At 37.0% G+C, this 20,503-nt stretch overlaps 3 protein-coding genes across 5 annotated transcripts; 2 read left to right on the top strand and 1 right to left on the bottom strand.

Annotated features, from left to right (window-relative positions):
• Positions 1-472: 472 nt before the first annotated feature.
• On the bottom strand, positions 473-8,059 carry LOC137720265 (acetyl-coenzyme A carboxylase carboxyl transferase subunit alpha, chloroplastic-like). The gene is made up of 13 exons (XM_068459313.1): positions 7,759-8,059; positions 7,580-7,647; positions 6,538-6,983; positions 6,329-6,403; positions 5,951-6,058; positions 5,687-5,847; positions 5,490-5,604; positions 5,206-5,360; positions 4,982-5,033; positions 4,834-4,902; positions 4,289-4,366; positions 2,762-3,781; positions 473-597 (listed from the first exon to the last, which is right to left on the bottom strand). The coding sequence occupies exons 3-12, from the start codon at positions 6,916-6,918 to the stop codon at positions 2,762-2,764; spliced, it is 2,214 nt and encodes a 737-aa protein (XP_068315414.1). The 5' UTR covers positions 6,919-6,983; positions 7,580-7,647; positions 7,759-8,059; the 3' UTR covers positions 473-597.
• A 1,842-nt stretch (positions 8,060-9,901) lies between these two features.
• On the top strand, positions 9,902-15,607 carry LOC137720733 (uncharacterized). 3 transcript variants are annotated; one of them, XM_068459849.1, is made up of 16 exons: positions 9,902-10,011; positions 10,165-10,212; positions 10,609-10,671; positions 10,796-10,997; positions 11,130-11,204; positions 11,311-11,412; positions 11,592-11,632; positions 11,932-12,045; positions 12,826-12,940; positions 13,060-13,250; positions 13,334-13,450; positions 13,574-13,654; positions 13,808-14,043; positions 14,193-14,232; positions 14,549-15,180; positions 15,282-15,607. In XM_068459849.1, exons 3-15 carry the CDS (start codon positions 10,618-10,620, stop codon positions 15,164-15,166), a joined length of 1,986 nt encoding a protein of 661 aa, XP_068315950.1. In that variant the 5' UTR covers positions 9,902-10,011; positions 10,165-10,212; positions 10,609-10,617; the 3' UTR covers positions 15,167-15,180; positions 15,282-15,607. The 3 variants fall into 3 exon arrangements, with proteins under 3 accessions (XP_068315950.1, XP_068315951.1, XP_068315949.1); XM_068459850.1 differs by lacking the exon at positions 15,282-15,607 and having other exon boundaries at positions 10,796-10,953; positions 14,549-15,241; XM_068459848.1 differs by lacking the exon at positions 15,282-15,607 and having other exon boundaries at positions 14,549-15,241.
• A 177-nt stretch (positions 15,608-15,784) lies between these two features.
• Positions 15,785-18,227, top strand: LOC137720735 (LIM domain-containing protein PLIM2b-like). Its single transcript, XM_068459851.1, has 5 exons — positions 15,785-16,261; positions 16,625-16,718; positions 16,868-16,899; positions 17,119-17,208; positions 17,626-18,227. The coding sequence occupies exons 1-5, from the start codon at positions 16,127-16,129 to the stop codon at positions 17,929-17,931; spliced, it is 657 nt and encodes a 218-aa protein (XP_068315952.1). The 5' UTR covers positions 15,785-16,126; the 3' UTR covers positions 17,932-18,227.
• The last annotated feature ends 2,276 nt before the right edge of the window (positions 18,228-20,503 follow it).

The following is a 20,503-nucleotide window of genomic DNA, read 5'->3' as shown; positions in this document are numbered from 1 at the left end:
CAATTACATTTTACCACCTAAGAGATATTCTAGCTGTATAACTCCATGTGTCATTTATTATGAGATGTGATATTCACACACCTCATTTTACTTCTCACAAACATTTTTAATTTTCGGCCGTCGGATCGGATGAATTGAAGAAGATCAACGAACAAAAATTATCAAGAAGTATGTGAAAAGTAAAATAGGATGTGTGGATAGCACACCCCTTTATTATTTGAGGACAACGTACTTTAGGTAGTTTTTAGACATTTTACCACTTAATTCTTGTTGTATAACTCGATGTGTCATTTATTATCTGGAACAACGTACTTTAGGAAGTTTTTAGTTGTAGAAAGCGTAGCGCTGAACTTAAAAGATTCAATAATGAGTTGTAATTTACGGGTTACGTTCCACCTTAGGGAGCTCCTAGTTGTCGCACTCGTATTAATGGACTCACAACATCCAATTTGAGTTGTTGCATCACTCATACTGATGGTCACAACACCCCATAATTCATTCACTATTTAGGAACAACGCCTATTCGAGAATTCCAACTGTAGCAATTATATAGAAGGACTAACAACTTCTTCTTTTCTAATAGTAAATTGGGACACACTAAGGGCCTGTTTGGGATTGAGGTGATTAAAAAAAAAGCTACTATGAAAAAAAGCTATGAAAATTTTTGGTGTTTGGTAAACTTTGAAAAACAGCTTTGTTTCAAAATTGAGGGTGAAAAAAAGCCCAAAACCAGCAGATGACAAGAAGCTGCAATTTGCAGCTTCCAAAAGCAGCTTATTTTCACCCACACACGGGTGAACAGTGTACACTTTTAATGAAATCTGAACTCCACCTACTCCCATGTCAACCACACCAAGGGCCTCGCCGCTGCTTTCGGCGACGTACTCGCCTGTGGGGACGAAGCTCTGGTCTCCGAAGCGGCGCCGTTTTACTTGGAGCTTCTGTTTATGGAAAATTCATTGCCTCTGCATAAAACTCTCGTCTCTGTTTTGGCAAAGGCGCGAACTTTCCAGCCTCTGATCCGGCGGTGCTATCGGAAGCTATGCGAAGACTACGGCGGCGGCAAGGGGGAAGCGGTTCTGTGTGTCCCGGTCGGCCTTATCGGTAATGGGTATGCCAAAGTTGGGGTTTTTGGTTGAAATTGTGGAAGAATGCGCCGTTTTAATTGCATCTGATACGGTTTCGAGCTTGGATGCTCTGATTTCGGAGACGAAAGCGTACTCTCGGCCTTCTCCGATCGTTATGGAGCAATGCCAGGAGGCTCTGTCTTGTTTGTATTATCTACTTCAGCGCTTCCCTTCGAAATTCGAGGAGTTTAATGGTGGTTCTGATAATGATGGTCGATTGAATGTGTTGGAGATGAGTGTGACTGTCGTTTTGAGCGTTCTAAAGTCGGTGGCGTTTTCGAGAGATTGTTATGTGGCTGCTGGAGTGAGCTTCTGTGCAGCTCTGCAAGTGTGTCTCGGCCCCGAAGAGCTCGGCTTGTTTATAATTGAAGGTATTTTTCACCCAACTGATTGTATTAGTAGTTTAGATGCTACTGCTGATAGTGAAAGGAGGAATGTCATTGCCAAACTTCCTTATAAAGGGGATATGTACACCGAAATTCATAGTTTATCTGACATGAGTAGACTTTGCTTGATACGGGGGATTCTTACTGCGGTTTCGAGAGCAGTGCTTAATACCCATTTTGATGTGTCAAAGGGTAGTTCGAATGGCTACGAGAGTCATACGAGTGGTGGCAACTGCGTTAAGACTATACTGTATGATGGAATTTTGCCTGAGTTATGTAACTACTGCGAGAACCCTACCGATAGCCATTTTAACTTCCATGCGTTGACTGTGTTGCAGATGTGTTTGCAACAAATAAAAACTTCAATGTTAGCTAGTCTTACCATCACATCCAAGGATTATGATCCGATCCCAGTGGAGATGGGAACCCGGATATTGAGGATCATATGGAATAATTTGGAAGATCCTTTGAGTCAAACAGTCAAACAAGTTCATCTCATTTTGATCTCTTCCTAGACATTCGATCCACTCTTCGCTGGTCAGAAGGTAGTGAGAGAATAAGGTCATTCTTGCAAAGCATTGCTTCAGATCTTCTTCGTCTAGGTCCTCGCTGCAAGGGAAGATATGTTCCTTTGGGTTCACTGACAAAGAGATTGGGTGCAAAAACTATGTTGGATATGAGTCCTGGCTTGCTGTTTCAGACTGCACATGCGTACATTGATGATGATGTGTGCTGTGCTCTCACGTCGTTTTTGAAGATTTTACTTGAGGACTTGCGTAACGAGTGTTGGAGAAGTGATGGTATTGAAGGTGGTTATGTGCTTTACTTGAATCCCAAGACAGCTTACCTTCCCATTTAGAGCTCATGTTATTAATGAATCCTAGCTATTCACTCTAAAATATTTCTATTAAAGTAGTTTGTCATACTAATTAATATTTAAGATAAAGTTTATAAATATTTTTCTTCTAAAAATAAAATATATTTAGTAATTCACTTTTATTTGTTAAGAAAATTAAATTAATAGCACATCTAGTAATATACCCTTTTTGGTCATTTCACACAGTCACAGCTGTTTTACAAAAAAGTTTACCAAACACTATGATACTGTTTTTTTTTTTCCAAAAGCACTTTTACAAAAAAGTTTACCAAACACTTTGCTGGCTTTATTTCACAGCCGCTTATTCTCACAGCACAGCCGCTTATTCTCACAACAGCTTTTTTTCAAAGCACAGCAATACCAAACCAAGCCTAAAATTTGCCATTTTCAGCACTAATCTTACCTTCTGCATCAATTTCATCAGGAAGGCCTACTTCCACCGTCAACCTCTCCACCTTTGATTTTAGTGCTTCTACATTCAAAGCAGCAAGAATCTCCTCCTTTATCTTCGCTTCTGCTTTTTTTCTTTCTTCTGAACTTGATGAGCCTTTTGCTATATCAGCCCTCAACTCCTCTATTCTTCCACTAATACCGGCTTCATTCACAACTCTCTCAATCTCCTCATAAATCTCGGCGTTTGCCTTTACAATCTTCTCCTTCAGCTCTGGAGGAGCAGTCACCACATTTTTCTTTGTCACGCCGACAACCTCCAAGTTAGCTGACTTTAGGACCTCCATAAGCTCTTTCTCAACCCCCTCTACTTCTTCCATCAAGTCCTTATCCGTTGCTTCCCCTTTCGATGCCTTTTCTCGAGCATTCTTCAAAAGTTCCATCTTCTCTTTTAGCTCGGCTGGGATTCTCTGATTAATCTCGGCTTTCAGCTTCTGTTTTCTCTCCTCTACCTCAATAAGCCTGCTAACAATGTTTAGCTTTTCAAGCTTCTGCTTTAAGCCAAGGTATGCCCCTGGCTGCGACAAGTTGTGGTTAAACTCCTGCATGATTTTGTCAACTTTCTCCTTCAAATTACGGTTAAGGGGCTGACTTGGTGTGTGTTCTGAGGCTTTAGATAATTCCAACTTCACTGCCTCGAGTTTCTCTTGCAAACCCATCGAAATAAATGCATTCGTCATCTCCTTGTCTACGTCTTGCTTCAGTTTTTCAATTGTTTGGATCGTAACTGGATCGGATGGTCCCTTTGCTTCCAGGATCTTCTTTTTTAAATTCTCAATTTCTGACTCTAAGTCAGCAGCCTTTGGCATGTTAACTTCGGAGGGCTTCATGTTGCGTTTCCTCTTCGGTTCCACTGGAATGCCTTCTTGATAACCTCCTATTGACCGGAATTTAAGCCTCCGATGCTGAAGCAACTCTTCTGTATTCATTTTTTCCAGCTCCTAGGTACATTTAAAATTAGAGGTAAGAGATAAATGAACGGAAACACCCGTGATTTGAGGACACAGAGCAGTTTTTACCGTGTTTGACTAAGGCATGGAGTGTGCAAGTGCAACACATGATACAAGGACATGGTGATGTGCACACTATCTTTTATTTATATAGAACCTATCCGGACTCGATATATCTTACTTATGAAAGAACCATATTTACCAAAATAATTCTGCAGACAGGAGTCAGGGTTAAAATTATCGAATAAATGATCAACTTGATAAGTTTGCTCTCCTTCTAAGAAAATCCAGGCGTAATTCTTTGAAGCATTGAAAGAAATACCAACATGAGCGGACATGAGCAAACTTTTTCCAAAAGAAGTCTCTGGGGGATTCCGATAAATTAAACAGAAAGGAAAGTGAAAAATGGCCAAACTAAAACAAGAACTATTTAGAGGGAAGATTTCTTCTTTTGTTTTTTACCCTATCTCTGTGAGAAGATAAGAAAATTTAACTTACCTTTATTGCCTGTGTGATTGTTGTCTTAATTTGTTGGGAAGTCCATGCAGGATCAGCATGCGCGCCACCAAGAGGCTCCTGTAACAGCAGCCACAGCATCGATAACAACCAAATAGAACACCATAAACTAGTTGTGGCTTATTAGTTTGTCGTCAATTTAAACAAAGTAAACAGAAAGTGCATTAATTTCCCATAAAGTTTTCACTTGGAAAAAAGAAAAATATGTATGATCAAAGTTCAAACTAAAACATAGGAAGAAATTAATAGTGCACGCATGAAACTCATATTTTCATGGCAATACTTCAAAGCTCTATACCACTACAAAGAAAGTAGAAATTGTGATCTTGTAATTCAAAAAAGATGAAGAAATCGTAAGAGCTTGAAAGAAGAAAGAAGAAGATTGAAGAACAAGGAAGGGGAGGAGAACACGGCTTATCATATCATAAAAATTCCAACTGCTGAGAGTTAGTGGCAGCATTTGTTTTCTCACCTCACATTGTCATATTAATAAGACGATGTATGATTCATGAAGGAAAAACACTTACAGGAATGATCCCATCGGCAATTTTCAGTCTGTAATGCTCTTGAGCCGTTATCCTTAGTTTTTCTGCTGCCTAAACATTTTCAGAACTACGTTATGATTTAAGAAAAGGCCTAATCCCGAATACGCTCATACGTCAAGACTTCTAATACCTTAGGAGCTGCTTGGGAAGATTTCCACAATATTGCAGCACATGCTTCAGGGCTGCTCCGAGAAACAAAGGCACAAGAAATATGTTACAGAAACCATGGCATCAGGTCTGGAAAGGGACGATGATCAAAACTTAAAGCACCCCTCTATTCTAATGTTTCGTAAAATTATACTTCTTAAGTAACAATGCTGGAGAAGTGGACCAAGTGAAGGAAGGTAGTGTCACCTTGCAACATAGAAAGCAGAGTTCTCCAGCATAAACAGTTTATTGGAACAGGCAATGGCTAGAGCGCCACCTGAACCGCCCTCTCCAGTTACAACCGTTATAATGGGCACTTTCAGGCCAAACATAGTCCTCAAATTCTGTGCTATTGCCTCACCCTGCATAAAGAAAAAGTGAAAATGTTTATTCTGTGGTAACATGTTGACAAAGGAAAGAAATGGTCCTTCCGAAAAAAGATGAACTTTTGATGAGAATTTGCAAATTAAGTAGAAAAGTTGCATACTCACTTGACCAAGTTCCTCAGATTTGAGATCAGCAAAGGCCCCAGGAGTGTCAACAAACGTAACAATAGGAAATCCGTGATGATCGGCATATTTCATCATTCTGAGAGCCTTCCGATAGCTGCTTGCAAAGTATGCTCAACCAAACATGGTTCAAAGTATGTTCTAACTAGTAACCTAATGAAAATATACTTGAAACATACCCGTGAGGAGTTGGCATTGCAAAGTTGCGAGCAATGTTCTCCTTGGTGTTTCTACCTTTCTGATGACCTATAAACATGTAGGATTTGCCATCCATGCTCCCAAGACCTGTCACAATAGCCGGATCATCATAGCCAGCACGATCTCCATGTAGTTCCACCCACTATAACATTTTCGTTTTGAGAGAAAAAAGTAAGAGCTCCGATTACTAATTGTTATGCAGTCATACGAACAGAAGTTCTAATCTGATCTATATCACCAACTACCTTCTCTGTAATGTTCAAAATATGATCAAGAACTGTCGGTCTGTTAGGATGTCGAGCGATAGATAGCCGTTGGATCGGTGTCAAATGTTTGTATAAGTCCTTCAGGGCCTGAACTTGAAATAAAGAAGGATTGGAAGCCGCATCATTAAGATATTACCGATAAAATGAATGAATTTATTGTGAATTCTGATATAGTTCAATGAGTCAAAATCTTCTCAGCAGAGCCAGATATATGATCAAACACTTATGCCAAGTTTGAAATTATTTCGAACAACTTAAGGATGAAGTCAAATGTGAATTTCTCATACAGCTCATGCGATTTCACTCCGAGAAGCAACTTTGACAAATAGTAGGGATTGCCGGACTTGAATTCTCTACCTGTTGATACTTGTTCTCCAGTGCAGCAATTTGATCGCTGAAGTCCAGACCAGTTTCATCAGCCATTCCACGTATCTGCACAAAGAGGATTGAATAAACGCCAAAAATTTGAAAAAAGGGCTCAAAGTTTAAGATGGTTGTTCTTTTTACCGGTTCAATATTATGCAGAATATGCTCTAGGTAACAATAAAATGATGACAGCAACAAACCTCAGTAATCTTTTTCTCGAGATCAACAAGTGGCTTCTCGAATGGTAGGGTAACTTGCTTTGGTTTCTCAGTCAGAGGCTTGAAATGAGACAGGTAACTCAAGTGGCCACTGCTGATGTTTGGATCGATATCATGAGGCCATGGATAATCATAGTTCTTCCCCTTTTTAATTTTCGCGCTAACACGAAACTTGCTCCGGTTTCTAATCCTATGAACTTCCAAATCCTTGGACCTGATTCCATTTGCCCTTGTAAAAGAACTTCTAAGCAATTCACTAGCAAAAAGATCCTTTCCTGAAAACGGATGGAACAATTCTAATCCACGATCTTCTCCTCCGCTTCTTCTTCCACAATTTCCAGCAATTAGTGATAGCGTAGTCATCTCATTAAACAACTCACTACCTTCTAAATCAATACATCACCTGCCAAATTTTCACATGATGCACTCTGCATTTACACAAAAATGCAAGTTTCTTTGAAATTAGTACAGACCGACAGAACAAAATAGTGAATCAGAAAAGCTTTGATTCATTTGCCTGTTTCCGACACATGAATACCAAAGAGGGCAAACGGAAACACTTTTTCATGTTACTAGCGAAAGAAAAGCAAACGACCAACAATCACAAACTAAGCACACAAAATTTGAAGATAACAATGAAATTTTTAGATTAACTTCGAATGTATTGCAAATTTGTTTCATAATCAAGAATGCCCTTCGCCTGTGGAAATCCAAGCAAAAGGGGACCTGAATTCTCACCAGAGCCAGATCTTCCCTAATGAAAGAGTTACAATGAGGGCTTCAATTGGAAAAGTCAGGTAAACTTAAAGAAGAAAAAGTAAAAGGAACCAACAACCAGATAAAGCCAAGTTGGAAAAGCAATAAACAATCAGCATCCATCACTCAATTTGTCTAGATGAAGGGCTATGAGAAGTGCCCAATTTAAACAATTCCCTAATTAGGACATAAAATAATTAATTAACAACCTCACTACTCCATCAATATATACATAATACACATTCAGAATTCAAGTTCATGAGCTTACCACTGCATCCAAAACCACTTAATTCCCATGCGTATTAAGTCCTGCTTCAAAAGCTCAAACATTTTCACCTAAAACACAAAAAATAATCAAAAGGGCACATTAAAAACCATCAAATTTTCTTCCTTTCTGCTTTTACTCAATTTTCTCAGAAACCAAACAAGAAATAAGCATATGGGTACCTTAGAACTTAAGCAAAAACTGCAAAGGTCTTGACTTTTTAGCGCCAACAATTCAGATAAACTTCTGTAGCAAGACGTTTTCAGAAAAACAAAAATTGAAGAAGAGAATGTTGGCAAATTTTTTACTGTTTTTTTTTCCGTTGCCAGTTACAGGTTGGCTGCTAAATCCCGGTAAAGTGGGAGAGTGGCAGAGCAGGTCTAGACGGAGGTGGAAAAAGGTCATTGGGAGGTGTGATGCACGTGCTTTGAACTTTGAAGGTGGATTGGATAGGATATGCAATGCTGCGTGGAGAAGATAAGCCCATCGTCTAATGAGGATAACACTTCCACCTACATCGGGGCCTACTAAAAGAAAAACTATGTATATAATATACCGTCATTGAGGCAATGGAGTCGGTAAAGTTGACAATGAATTCCACCGTAATTAGAAATCTTGTATATGTTTATAAATAATTACGTTATTTTTTTATATATTTAATTAGTTTTATAGTGAAATTTTAATTTTTTTCAAATAATACATTATGTGAATACATAATCCGCACAGGACATTATAGTGATATCATACGCGTGTTATGAATTTTATTTTTTTTAACAAACGATATTATCTACACTAAAAGAAGGGGGTGGACTTAGCCTCACAATGGATTAGCAATAATGTGTTTCAAACTCGTCTTTGGCGAAAATTGAACCTAAGACCTCTCACTTACAAGTGAAAAATAATAATATTAGACCATAATATTAAGTGACATAAAGAATAATAATAGACGCGTTTTATGCTAACATTCTTAGATAGATGCAAGTGTTGGAAGGCCTGGAAGTTAAGGTATTCTTTTTCCACCCAATGATTGCTTTCTTTAGTCAAAACCAAACCAAATCGGCCACTACAATTCGAACTCTACATTATGAATTCAGTCAGATTGATGCCCATTCCTAAGACTGGTCCTTGCCATTCGATGGATGAGGCATCACAACATTCAGAAAATTTGGATACAGTAAAATTGTTTTTTTGGATACCATCAACATCGATAGTGTGGGAAGAGGTGATTAGCCATTTGATATGGTAGGGCTCACATTTTCACTTTGTCGAAAGAGATATTCTCAATTTGACAGTATAGGTTTAACCAAAAAATAATTCAAGTCATATAGATTATATTAGCCATCTCTAGCCAAAGATATATAGGTCACTTTTAGTCTGAATGTGTGTAAAGTGCATATTCAGAAAGAGCTATTTATAGATTCGAGGGCTACCTACAAGTAGCAAGTATTTAAATATCTGAAAAGCTTTTTGTGGAACTCACGTGAGCATCCTATCTCTTTCTTCTCAATATGTTTTTTTTCTCTAAATAAATCAATTTTTTTTTGGATTTTGGTTGCATGTAATTTGATAATCTGCTAGTATAGTAATTAGTATCCTATATTCCATATGATAATGAACTCTTGTGCCAATTTTTTTAAACAAAGTGGCAGAGTCTATAAAAATTGCTCAAACTAAGTTGTAGAATTTTCATGTGAATTGGCCAAATATTGAGAAGCCCAACAAAATTGGGCTGAAGAATAACTTCAAATCAGAAACCCAACAAAACTGGGCTGAAGGCCCTTTTTCGATTCCAACCTGAAAAACCGAAAACATTTCAATGAAATGGTTCGGTTTCTATGTTCTTTTCCCTTCCCATACCGTTCGATTCGGTTTTCGAACAAACCATTTCACTTGGGTTTTCGTACCCTACAACTAATACTTAAAAAAAAAGAGGAACAATTAGGGTCGGGAAGACTTACTGAGGCATTTCAACCTTCATTGACCACAAGTCTAATTTCCACACCAGCAACAGATTTCGAATCCAGAACCTTTAATTTTTAATTTGCATAAAACTTTGCAATCCATCTTTTACCATTGGCCAGCTCGTAGTTACCCTTGCAACTAATACTATCAAACAGAAACACCCAAAATTTCTAGCTATGCCAGCGCAAGAGGGTCCTTGACACATTGTCACAGATCAAAGATATGTTCAAAAAGCTACAGCTAGAAACAAAGTATATAAGAATGGGATTAAGCGTATCAATTTGGAATTTTGCAATGGAGTGTGGGACCCAATGGAGTGTGGGACCCTAGGAATATAACAAAACTAGAATGGTGCAAAAACTAGAGCGCAAGCAAAGGCCAAATATCAAATATAAATACTTCCACTTTACACGCAGACCGAATCATTTCATTTGCATAAGTTTTTCTGCACCTCCCTTCTTCAAGCTTTGCAGGTGAAAGCATCTTTCTCTTTTGCAAGAACAAAATTTGACTTCATGTTTTATTGCATCAAATAGTTAACTGATTGGATTAAATTCTGTTCTTTTTAAGAGCTTTACTTATCTGAGTTTATTGTTTCTGAATCAATTTTTGTCTTGTCAATTTAGGCACACTGAACCGAGTTCATTTCTTGAGCTGAAAACCTGAAACTGAAGGTAACCCTGTTGCATAATTTGATCACTTGGAAGATATAACTAATGGGTTTTGTTTAATATGTCTCATATTCTTGGAGTTGTGATTAAATTTGATAACTTGATTCTGTAAATATCTGGGTTTTACTTTTTGGTGATTCTGGTGAAATGTTTTTGAAAAGTTTTAATGAGTGAATTTGGAGCATGACTGGTTTGATGGTGTTTTTGTCCGGTAATTTTCGGATTAGTGTGTCAAAGTTATTGTCTTTATCATCCTTATTTGATTGTTGGGGTGTCAGACTTTAGGAATTTTTGCTTTATTTGATTCTTTGGTAATACAGCACGCTAAATTGAAAATCACTAGAATATGCAATAACACCATATCATCAATACTAACTGTTTTCGATGATTCTATTGCAGCACTTGCAGATGACAATGGAAGTTCGGGGAGGAGATGAGATTCATAATTGTGCGATCAAGCTGGTTAGTTTTATTTCTTTCATTTTTTTTTTCAATTTTGTTTGCCTTAAATATTCTCATATTCAAAATCTTTCTGGCTAATTAAATTAAGACTAGGAGAGTTGATTATGTTGAGTTTGAATTGTAGAGAGATAATCCTGAGAAAAGAAGAGACAAGGTTTACATTGGCTGTGGGGCTGGGTTTGGAGGTGACAGGCCTTTGGCAGCTCTTAAATTGCTACAGAGGGTCAAAGAGCTGAACTATATCGTGCTTGAATGTCTAGCAGAACGTACTCTTGCCGAGAGGTATCAAGTTATGGTGTCGGGTGGCGATGGTTATGACTCTAGGAGTATGTATCTGTTATTCATAGATGCCTTATGATCTTCTTCATTTATTAATTAGGTTTATGTTAATTATTTTGGTTAACATTTGCCACTTGCTTCTGTTGGTCATCCTCTGGTACATTTCAATGACTCTGCAGTTTCTGATTGGATGCGGTTGCTTCTACCTTTGGCTGTTGAGAGCGAAACCTGCATAATCACCAATATGGGTGCAAGTGAGAAATGCAGTCTGCAAAATTCTAACTTTTTCTCTTGACTACAAATTTCTGCCAAGTGGAGCTTTTTATTTGTCTGAATATTTTCCTTTATTTTTGTGGCAAGTGGATCCACATGGCGCACAAGAGAAGGTTATAGAGATTGCCGGCAGCTTGGGGCTGAACATTTCTGTTGCTGTGGCTCATGAGGTTTCTATTACAAACACAGGTAATTAGTAGTGAACTGTTCTAAATCAAATATATAACGATATGCGGTTTCCTACAGACCAAGTATGACACAGTCCTTATTTCAACAGAGGCTTATTACAGGATTGAATTACACTTTTTCCCATTTTATATAAAGACAATCCATTTCTTACAATACACATGTTTCAATTGTCTATGTAGGTTCAGGATCCTCTCATGAGAAGTCATATATCATGGAAGGTGTAAGAACCTTATACTCTTGCATAACTTTCGTTCGTTCATGATTTGTGTATAGGCAATGTTTTTTGTATTTTGTTTTCTGATGCCATCACATGTTAGTAACACAATTGTGGGAATCCTTTCTTTCCATGAGCATTTTACTCCAGAAATCATGTGAAGCGTGCAAACTAGTGTTAATATTATGTTTCTTGTGAATCATATGAAGAGTGGGTTTGACTAATAGAGATTGATTCCTGTTCTCTTTTCCTTTTATATTGTACTTGTAAACAGTAGACCTCATATTTTGTTCTAATTCCTGAAGGGTATTAGCACGTATCTGGGAGCAGCTCCAATTGTCGAATGTTTGGAAAAGTATCAACCAAATGTAATAATTACTTCACGGGTTGCAGATGCTGCCTTATTTTTAGCACCTATGGTAAGAAATTTGACCGCTTAGGATATATCTTTTATTGTTTCTAGGAAAAATATCATAGCCTTGTGTGAGGGGTGTGCAACTCAAAGCCAAGCATTGAGCGGGCAGAATGAGTGCACTTACCAGTTACCACCACATGACACTTAGTGCTGGAGTTTATTCTGAAAAAAAATGAACCTTGTTTAGTAAAATGTGTACATCTATACCTTTTCTCAAGCTTGCTTTATTGCTCAAATTCTGTATGCTAAATCCTTAATCAGTTTTCTCAGAGGAAAAGTAGTCTTGGTCATTAATTCAAGTAAATGAAGCCTTTGATACTTATTGCGATGGTTACTTAAATCTTTTCAACCATAAGACGTATAGTTTATATTTGGTCCTGCAGTAATGAACTACCGAAGGTCATATTATCTGTTGACTGATATAAAGGTCATATTGTCTATCGGTCCTTTATGATCATATGTTATAAAAGATGAAATATTGTTGAAGTTTTTTTAGGAAAAGATGAGTACCTTATAGTTTTATCAAAATGGACTGCAGTGATCGAACAAAATCAAATTTTTCTTTTTGTGGTAAAATTATGTGAGCTAATGAAGTATATGCTCAAAGAAACACTGATTATTTGTACTGTTGGCCTAATTGCTTGGAGTAATTCTATCTTTATCTGAAATTATATTTTAATACTAATGATTCTATAAAATATTTAGTCCTCTTGCTTGGTTACTATTTCTGTACTTATTTCCTTTGAGAAGGAATGCTGAATGATATTACTGGGGTATTGATTAGATCTACGAACTCGGTTGGAACTGGGACAATCTGGAGCAGCTAGCACAGGGGTCTCTGGCAGGCCATCTTCTAGAGTGTGGCTGTCAACTAACAGGAGGCTACTTCATGCATCCAGGTGATTTTTATTTTTGTTAAACTCCACCGTAGCACAGTATGGAGTTACTAAGATAGAATTGCAACTTATTTTTTTTTGTTAATGTGATTTCTTTATGTAAGCATTTTCTCTTTCTGTAGGAGACAAATCTCGAGATATGTCTTTATCTCAGCTCCTGGATTTATCACTTCCTTATGCTGAAATTAGCTCTGATGGAAAAGTATGTGTGGCGAAGGCAGAGGGTAGTGGTGGAATTTTAAATATTAGTACTTGTGCTCAACAACTTCTGTATGAGGTTGGGGATCCAGGTACTTATGTTACTCCTGACGTGGTAAGTTGTACGAGTGTATTCAAGCATTTGTTATGGAGCACAGGGGAAAAATAAGAAACTAAAAATAATGTTCTATAGTGCAGATAATTGATATTCGGGATGTTTCATTTTACCCGTTATCAAGTTGTAAGGTTATCTGTGCTGGAGCAAAACCATCTGCAGTATCAGTGCCTGATAAACTCCTGCGGTTGGTTCCAAAAGTAAGATTCTGGTGGTTTATGATTAAGTTTGAACAAATGCATAAAAACTGAAAGGTTCAGTTTTCTCTGCATGTAAGCACTTTAATACTGTTATTGGCGAATACTCAACTTTCTAGTTTTCAGGACTTCGGTTGGAAAGGATGGGGAGAAATATCGTATGGCGGATATGAATGCGTTAAACGTGCCAAGGCTGCAGAGTTTCTGGTAGATAAACTCAAAACCTTTAAACTGTGTGACTCTGCGAATATGTGAAAATTTAGTTAGTTTTGACTTTTTCGAATGGCATCCTTCATATTGATTCCGCTTTACTTGAAACCTCCAACCAGTTTAGCTATTTCCTGTTTCCATATCAACTAGGTTAGATCATGGATTGAAGAAGTAATTCCTGGTGTTAGCAGCCATGTAATTTCATATATAATTGGGCTTGATAGCTTGAAGGCAACCAGTCTTAGTGACAATGCTTCATCTCGGATGGTTAGCGACATCAGGTTACGCATGGATGGGTTATTCAAGCTAAAGGAACATGCAGTCCAATTTATTAGAGAGTTTACTGCTTTGTATACAAATGGACCAGCTGGCGGCGGTGGTATCAGGTAAATTTCGCATAAGGCTTTGCATAATTTTTCCTCCCAAATTAGCGTTTTGTTGCTTAAGAAAGTTGAACTTCGCCTTTCTCGTTTTTGTGGCTTGGCAGCCTTTTAAATTATCTGTTACATGACTATACTGTATTTGATCAATGCAGCACCGGACACAAGAAAGAGATAATCCTTGAAAAATATTTGGTATTCCCTTGCTCTCTCCTCACCTCCGCAATTATTAACCCTTTTGATTTTCTCTCAACAACCTATTCGATGAACTTGAAACTTTGACCATAAGTAGCGTATTGTCATTATTAGTTTTTAAACCCCTTCCCCTTTTTTTCTTGTTGATCATTTTTTCTTATTGCACCCCTTGAAGTTAACCAAACTTGTAATAGTTTTGACTGATAAGGTCAGGTTTTCAATCAAATTGGTGATGTATTTTTGTTACGCTCATAACAATATGTGGCGGAAGTGAAGAAATTCTGAAGAAACAAAAGAAATTTGTCTGATCTTTCAGGTCAAGCGGGAACACGTACTATGGCGGACTGCAGTAAAGCACACCAAAGCGATAGATTCAAGTAATTTAGGAATCCGAGTTGAAGGTGGCACAAATATCTGTCCTCTGTATGAGTCTGCATTGCCAATGACACATTCTAATGAAGTCAATTCTTCTACAAATTTGGATAACCGATTTTCTGGAAGTGCAAAATCTCCTGCTCCATCTGGTCGGAAGATTCCACTCTATGATGTAGCACATGTCCGGGCTGGAGACAAAGGAAATGACTTGAATTTTTCCATCATCCCTCATTTTCCTCCAGATATAGTGAGATTAAAGTCGATCGTGACACCCCAGTGGGTAAAGCAAGTGGTCTCAGCCCTTCTAAACTCGTCTTCGTTCCCAGACATGGATGCTATCAACGAAAGAGACAAATGGATCCATGAAAATGTAAAGGTGGAAATTTATGAAGTTAGGGGAATCCGATCACTAAATGTTGTGGTCCGGGACATTCTTGACGGTGGTGTAAACTGCTCTAGAAGGATTGACCGACACGGAAAGACCACCTCAGATCTCATACTGTGCCAGCAAGTTGTGTTGCCTCCATGGTTGGGTCGTTCCAATACTCTTATAGCATGATTTCCTCTAATGGGGTGAGTTATGATTTAATTCTTGTATTCTAGAGTTGAATGTGAAACATTTTGATTCTCAGAATTCTTGGTTTTGATGATTTGTAAGTTATGTTTTCATTCAGATAAAAGAGAAAAAGAGTCATGTATTCCAACTTCCAGCAACGTATGTGCTGCTGAAGAATGGAAAAAGTTCCGCATCGAAAAATTGACAAAATAAAATACGATGTATAATGGTCTTATTACCAAATTGCACTGAGACTTTTTATATAATGAAATCTCAGACCTGATGTGCTAGTAGGTAGCGATGTACAAATCAAGGACAATGATTAGTAATGGGTCGTCGGTTCGTCTCTCTTGATATTTACTAATCTGTAATGACTACATTTTGGAAATATAATTTACAATAGCAAGTGGGATTTTTTAAAATAACCCATATTTCCAGCTAAAATTATCATTCACTCACTTTTATTTATCTTATGGCCAGGGCCACCTAATTGCTTGAACACTATCTTTTGGCATTGCTAATCAGATGGTTGGCCCTTACAAATTTGCAATTTCCTGCATTGGACAATAAAGAAACATACTATCTTTAACCAACTTAACTACCAACAACCAGGAAGCTAAACATTTGGCTATCATTTTGTCATCGAAAAGGTCAGATCACCAACCTTGTTTTACTCCAATCCAGTCGGATGACTTCCACAATTAGGGTAATAAATTACTCCCTTCACTTGTCCTCCATTTAGCAGCGTTACGAAATCCATTATAATCTGATATAAATTAGGTTTTGTTCAGACAAATCAGAGACTTTGCTCAGTCCCTTTTCAGATTTGTCTGAGGTACCGGTAGCAAGCACGGTGCTTCCCCTTGTTGAACTTGCCTCGGATTTCTCAGGCACCTGAGTTGAAGACAAAGACTGCATACTTTTTCGGGTTTTTTGTTTTGATCTGTTTGAATAAGGAAGACAATGGCGTTTACTGGAACTCTGGATAAATGCAGCGCCTGTGATAAGACTGTTTATGTAACTGAAATGTTGTCCCTTGAAGGAGTACCTTATCATAAATCCTGCTTCAAATGCAGCCACTGCAAAGGATTTCTCTCGGTATATGCATCTCTCGCTTTTCACCTTTTAACTTTGTTTAGGTTTGCAACGGATGTGTGTAAGCTTTCTCCGGTTTTGGGGACGATTCTCAACAATTGATTGATTTGTAAAACTCACATCAATGGTTGAAAATCGCTCATGCATGCGTCGTTTTAAGTTGAGTATAACATGTTATGACTCAGAAGTTAGACCTAACAAAGAAAGATGGACTTAACATAACTTTCAATACCTAAGAGTCATGAACATTTGCAAAGTTAATTTGATAACTATAATTAAGCCTTCATTTATTTGAAAGATAATAAATCTTGGTTAAATATTTCCAAATATGAAAAGGATCAAGAATTATGTATATAATTTTGACAGATGAGCACCTATTCCTCCATGGATGGAGTCCTCTACTGCAAACCTCATTTCGAGCAGCTTTTCAAGGAATCTGGGAATTTCGGCAAGAATTTCGGTGAGTTTTTTTTTCCTTCATATCTTTAATTATTCTATTTTTTAACAAAATAATCTGCAGCATTAAACAACTACTTCTTTTGTTTTCCCTCTGTTTGCTAACAGTATGTTGTTTTCTGATGATTTTTTTTTTTTTTTTTTTTTTTGCAGCAAAATCTGCCGAGAAGCAGGGCGAACAACTGGTATGTATACATTGTCACATTCAAACTTGGTTTAAGTTCTGATTTTACATTTCGGATACGCTAACCATTGGATTTTGTTCGAATGATTGATGCCTACGGATTTTCTTGATCAATGGGGAGTCAGGGACCAAGTGATCAAAACTCTATATAAATTTGTATCATATAATTTGCTCTTAAAATTGCAGTAGCATGACATATGAACTGTATGATGTTATACAGAATAGGGCCCCCAGCAAGCTCTCTTCCATGTTCTGTGGAACCCAAGACAAGTGTGCAACTTGCTCAAAGACAGTCTATCCACTGGAGAAGGTAAGTAATATAATTAAGGAGATAAATTTGATTTCAACGAGCCTTTTATTTCCTTAACAAGCGATAGTTTTATTACATTGAATTCATATAAACTACGGGGAGGGGGATTCAATCTATGGTGCAGAGGGTGGAGCACACTGCTCTATCCAATTTGATTTCCATGAGCCATTGAAAAATGCAACATTTGCCAAAAACGCATACAAGCAGTTCCCATGTTTATAACATGTTGGCTGCATAGATATAGTAATTACTAACCAACGCTACTTGACTCCTTACATACGAGGAATCATTTATTTTTATCTATAAATCAGAGTTTGACACAACCGCAAACATAACTCATTGAAATCATGAAATGAAAGTTTGTACTCACATGTGAGACGAATAAGTAATTGTTTTGTGATATTGTAATTTAAACAGGTGACATTGGAGGGAGAAAGTTACCACAAGTCATGCTTCAGGTGTGCTCATGGGGGCTGTCCCCTTACACATTCATCCTATGCGGCTCTTGATGGAGTCCTTTACTGCAAGCACCATTTTTCTCAGCTCTTCCTGGAGAAAGGGAACTACAGCCATGTCCTCCAGGCTGCTGCAAATAGGAAAAATGCCACATCTGCTGAAGCAACTGACGAAGCAGCTGCCGCTGCTGAGGCCGCCTCCAAGGAGGCGCAACCAGAACCAGAATCAGAATCTAAGGACCAGACTGACCTACCTGAGGAGTCTTAAAAATGCTTTTTGTGCCACATCTCTTCCTCTTGCCTTTCAGAGTAACTTGAAAACTTCATTTTTGTTCTTTTGGCTGAAAAACCCTCCTCATCTTGTTCAAATATATGTATAATTTGTTCACATATTACTTTCAGACTGTAAGCTGATTTTGGTTGCTTGATTCTAAACAAAATCACATGGATATTAAATGTATCCAATTTTTTTTTTCCATTTTCTTGAGAAATTAATTTGGGAAACTTAACATTTGTAACAATTCAAATAAATTATGTTCATTCAGTTCACGATTGTTAAGAATTTGGGGATTCAGAGAAGTGCTCCTATATTCACTTTTCTGCTTAGTTTTTTGACTAGGCCAAAAGCGCGAGAGATTCTCTTTTGCAAATAGTGACACCATGTGACAACTATCTAACGATTTCAGGGTCTTGCGTGAAATTCATAATGGGGCCTTCTTATGACAATCTTAAAAAAAAAGTTTGAACAATGCATTGATGCTAAAAAGCAGTAACTAAAACTGAAACAAACTTTAAAAATCAGGCTAATTATCAGTTTCCAAATATCATAGAATGTAAAGAAAGCTACAAAAATAATCATATTACTTAATAGTCAGCAATCAGTTCAATATTAAGAAACCAAATGAACAAAAGCTTCAAAAAGTCCCGAATTGAAGTTTAACTTAAAGATAGTTCTTTGTGCATTCTTTGCTGCAAAAGTAACAAATACATCAACAAAATTTTGTATGCAATCCTTGCAGTTGGAAACAACAATCCTCTCAAGTAGTCCAACATGTCAATGAATATCTTCATTTCTTTCGGCAAATGCTCTCGGAAAAACTTCAACTCTACAAATAATGCATTCCTGTCAACATTAAAAAAAAAAAAAAAAGTCTCACATTTCTTGAGAAAATTTTGATGACGATTACAACAATCTTTAAATTTATTATTATCTATTGAATTCAACCTTTTCCAACGTAACAAAAACCTAATATATATGTCATATGCACTTCACAGTTTTCTTGAAGCACGAGATCAACTTTCATAAAATTTGATGTAATAATATTATATTAAATAGAAATTTATTTGGGAGCCGTTATATTTTGAGGCCATGTGCGATTGAACGCTTCGCTCCCTACCCACAACTGCCTTTGATCTAACGAATGGATGATGTATATTGTGGTTGCTATCTTTAAGTTCATTGAATTCTGTTAAAACTAGCTATATCCAAATAAATTCTCTCATTTCATATGTTCGACTTTCTTTATTGTTACACTATTTTGCCAAAGTTTCAGAATTGCTTTTAGCCAAAAGGTTTTCTAATAAAAGTTAACAATAATGAGGAAACCGCAATTCTTCTTCCCTCTTTGTAAGAAAGAAAAAGGGAAGCACACACTTCATGAAGAGAAGCAACACAAACTCCCCCTAATGTTAGAACCATTAGCTAGAATGGAAGCTGATCCCCATTTAAGTAAGAAAAGGTGCAGTCAACGTTGCATCCCAGACAAAGAAAACAATATGTCACTTGGAGGAATATAACTATATGGACCAAGTTCATTGTCACTATTAAGTTCAGTCTTTTATTGCAGTGTTCTGTGAAAAAATGACTTACATATAGCATTGTATTAGTGAATTAGAATGTTACGAGAACAGTACCGGAGACAATAAATCCTCCCCTGCATAGATCCATATAGAATCTGGTGTATCATTCAATCGAGAGTTAAGTCGTTATACATCTAATATCTATGGAGTTTGATTGACTTTGTATTCATCCCGCTGTACTCTCACAACATGTCCATAATTAATCATGTGTAACATACGTACCAAGAAAAAAATAGATACATAAAGCAAGGATGACCATGTTTTTCAATTATATATGTGCTAAATATAATGTGCACATTACTACTAGGCCATTTAATTTTGAGAAACCACGTCAAGTGGCCCAATGGTGAAGATGCTGAATGTATTCATTCAACCTATGATGTAGGTATTCACATATGGTGACATATAATTTTTTTTAATTATTTTTAATAAATTGTTTAGATCTTCTTATTTATATATTCAAAATAAAAATGTGAATAAAAATAGATAAATCAAGAAGTTTAATTAAAAAAATAATTAAAATAGAAAAATTAGTCACTCGACTAAATCCAATAATAACTCAAACTTTTGGACCTAGATCAGAGTACCCCTTTCATTTTTTTTTTTAATTTGCTAACCATACAAAAAACACTAAGTCACCAAAGCTCCCCTACCCACCCCAATCAATTGGAACCATCAACAAATCCATGAATTCCATTGCCATTGAGTAACAATTCCATTTGAAAATTCCAAGTAACATAATTCGAGTCATCAAGTTTGACAGTAACAGTATTGCGAACACTAGTAATCAAAGAAGAAATAGGTGATTGTGTAAGAGCTAATTGAGCAGTGCTAACCATGATTATGAAGTAGACAATTGCTTCAGTGCTAAGTAATTCGCAAACTCGACAAGTAGACGACTAAAAATTGCAACTCCAACACGATCAGGGAGACAAATCACAAGATCAAACAACAATGCAGACGAAAACCCCCAAAAATTA

This window comes from Pyrus communis, chromosome 16 (genome assembly GCF_963583255.1).
Source record: "Pyrus communis chromosome 16, drPyrComm1.1, whole genome shotgun sequence".
NCBI lineage: Eukaryota > Viridiplantae > Streptophyta > Magnoliopsida > Rosales > Rosaceae > Pyrus > Pyrus communis.
Note: the sequence above shows the minus strand (reverse complement) of the source record. Positions and strands in the feature narration are given on the sequence as shown.

Bases quoted from the DNA above. Each gene is read 5' to 3' on its own strand.
- LOC137720265 (XM_068459313.1), bottom strand. From the start codon at position 6,918: ATGACTACGCTATCACTAATTGCTGGAAATTGTGGAAGAAGAAGCGGA. The intron at 5,361-5,489 runs GTGAGTATGCAA...TTCTTTATGCAG, and splicing joins AATCTGAGGAACTTGGTCAA to GGTGAGGCAATAGCACAGAA. The intron at 4,367-4,833 runs GTAAGTGTTTTT...CTGCTGTTACAG, and splicing joins TTGCCGATGGGATCATTCCT to GAGCCTCTTGGTGGCGCGCA.
- LOC137720735 (XM_068459851.1), top strand. From the start codon at position 16,127: ATGGCGTTTACTGGAACTCTGGATAAATGCAGCGCCTGTGATAAGACT. The intron at 16,262-16,624 runs GTATATGCATCT...TAATTTTGACAG, and splicing joins ACTGCAAAGGATTTCTCTCG to ATGAGCACCTATTCCTCCAT. The intron at 17,209-17,625 runs GTAAGTAATATA...TAATTTAAACAG, and splicing joins CAGTCTATCCACTGGAGAAG to GTGACATTGGAGGGAGAAAG.
- LOC137720733 (XM_068459849.1), top strand. From the start codon at position 10,618: ATGACAATGGAAGTTCGGGGAGGAGATGAGATTCATAATTGTGCGATC. The intron at 10,672-10,795 runs GTTAGTTTTATT...TTTGAATTGTAG, and splicing joins ATAATTGTGCGATCAAGCTG to AGAGATAATCCTGAGAAAAG. The intron at 11,633-11,931 runs GTAAGAACCTTA...TAATTCCTGAAG, and splicing joins AGTCATATATCATGGAAGGT to GGTATTAGCACGTATCTGGG.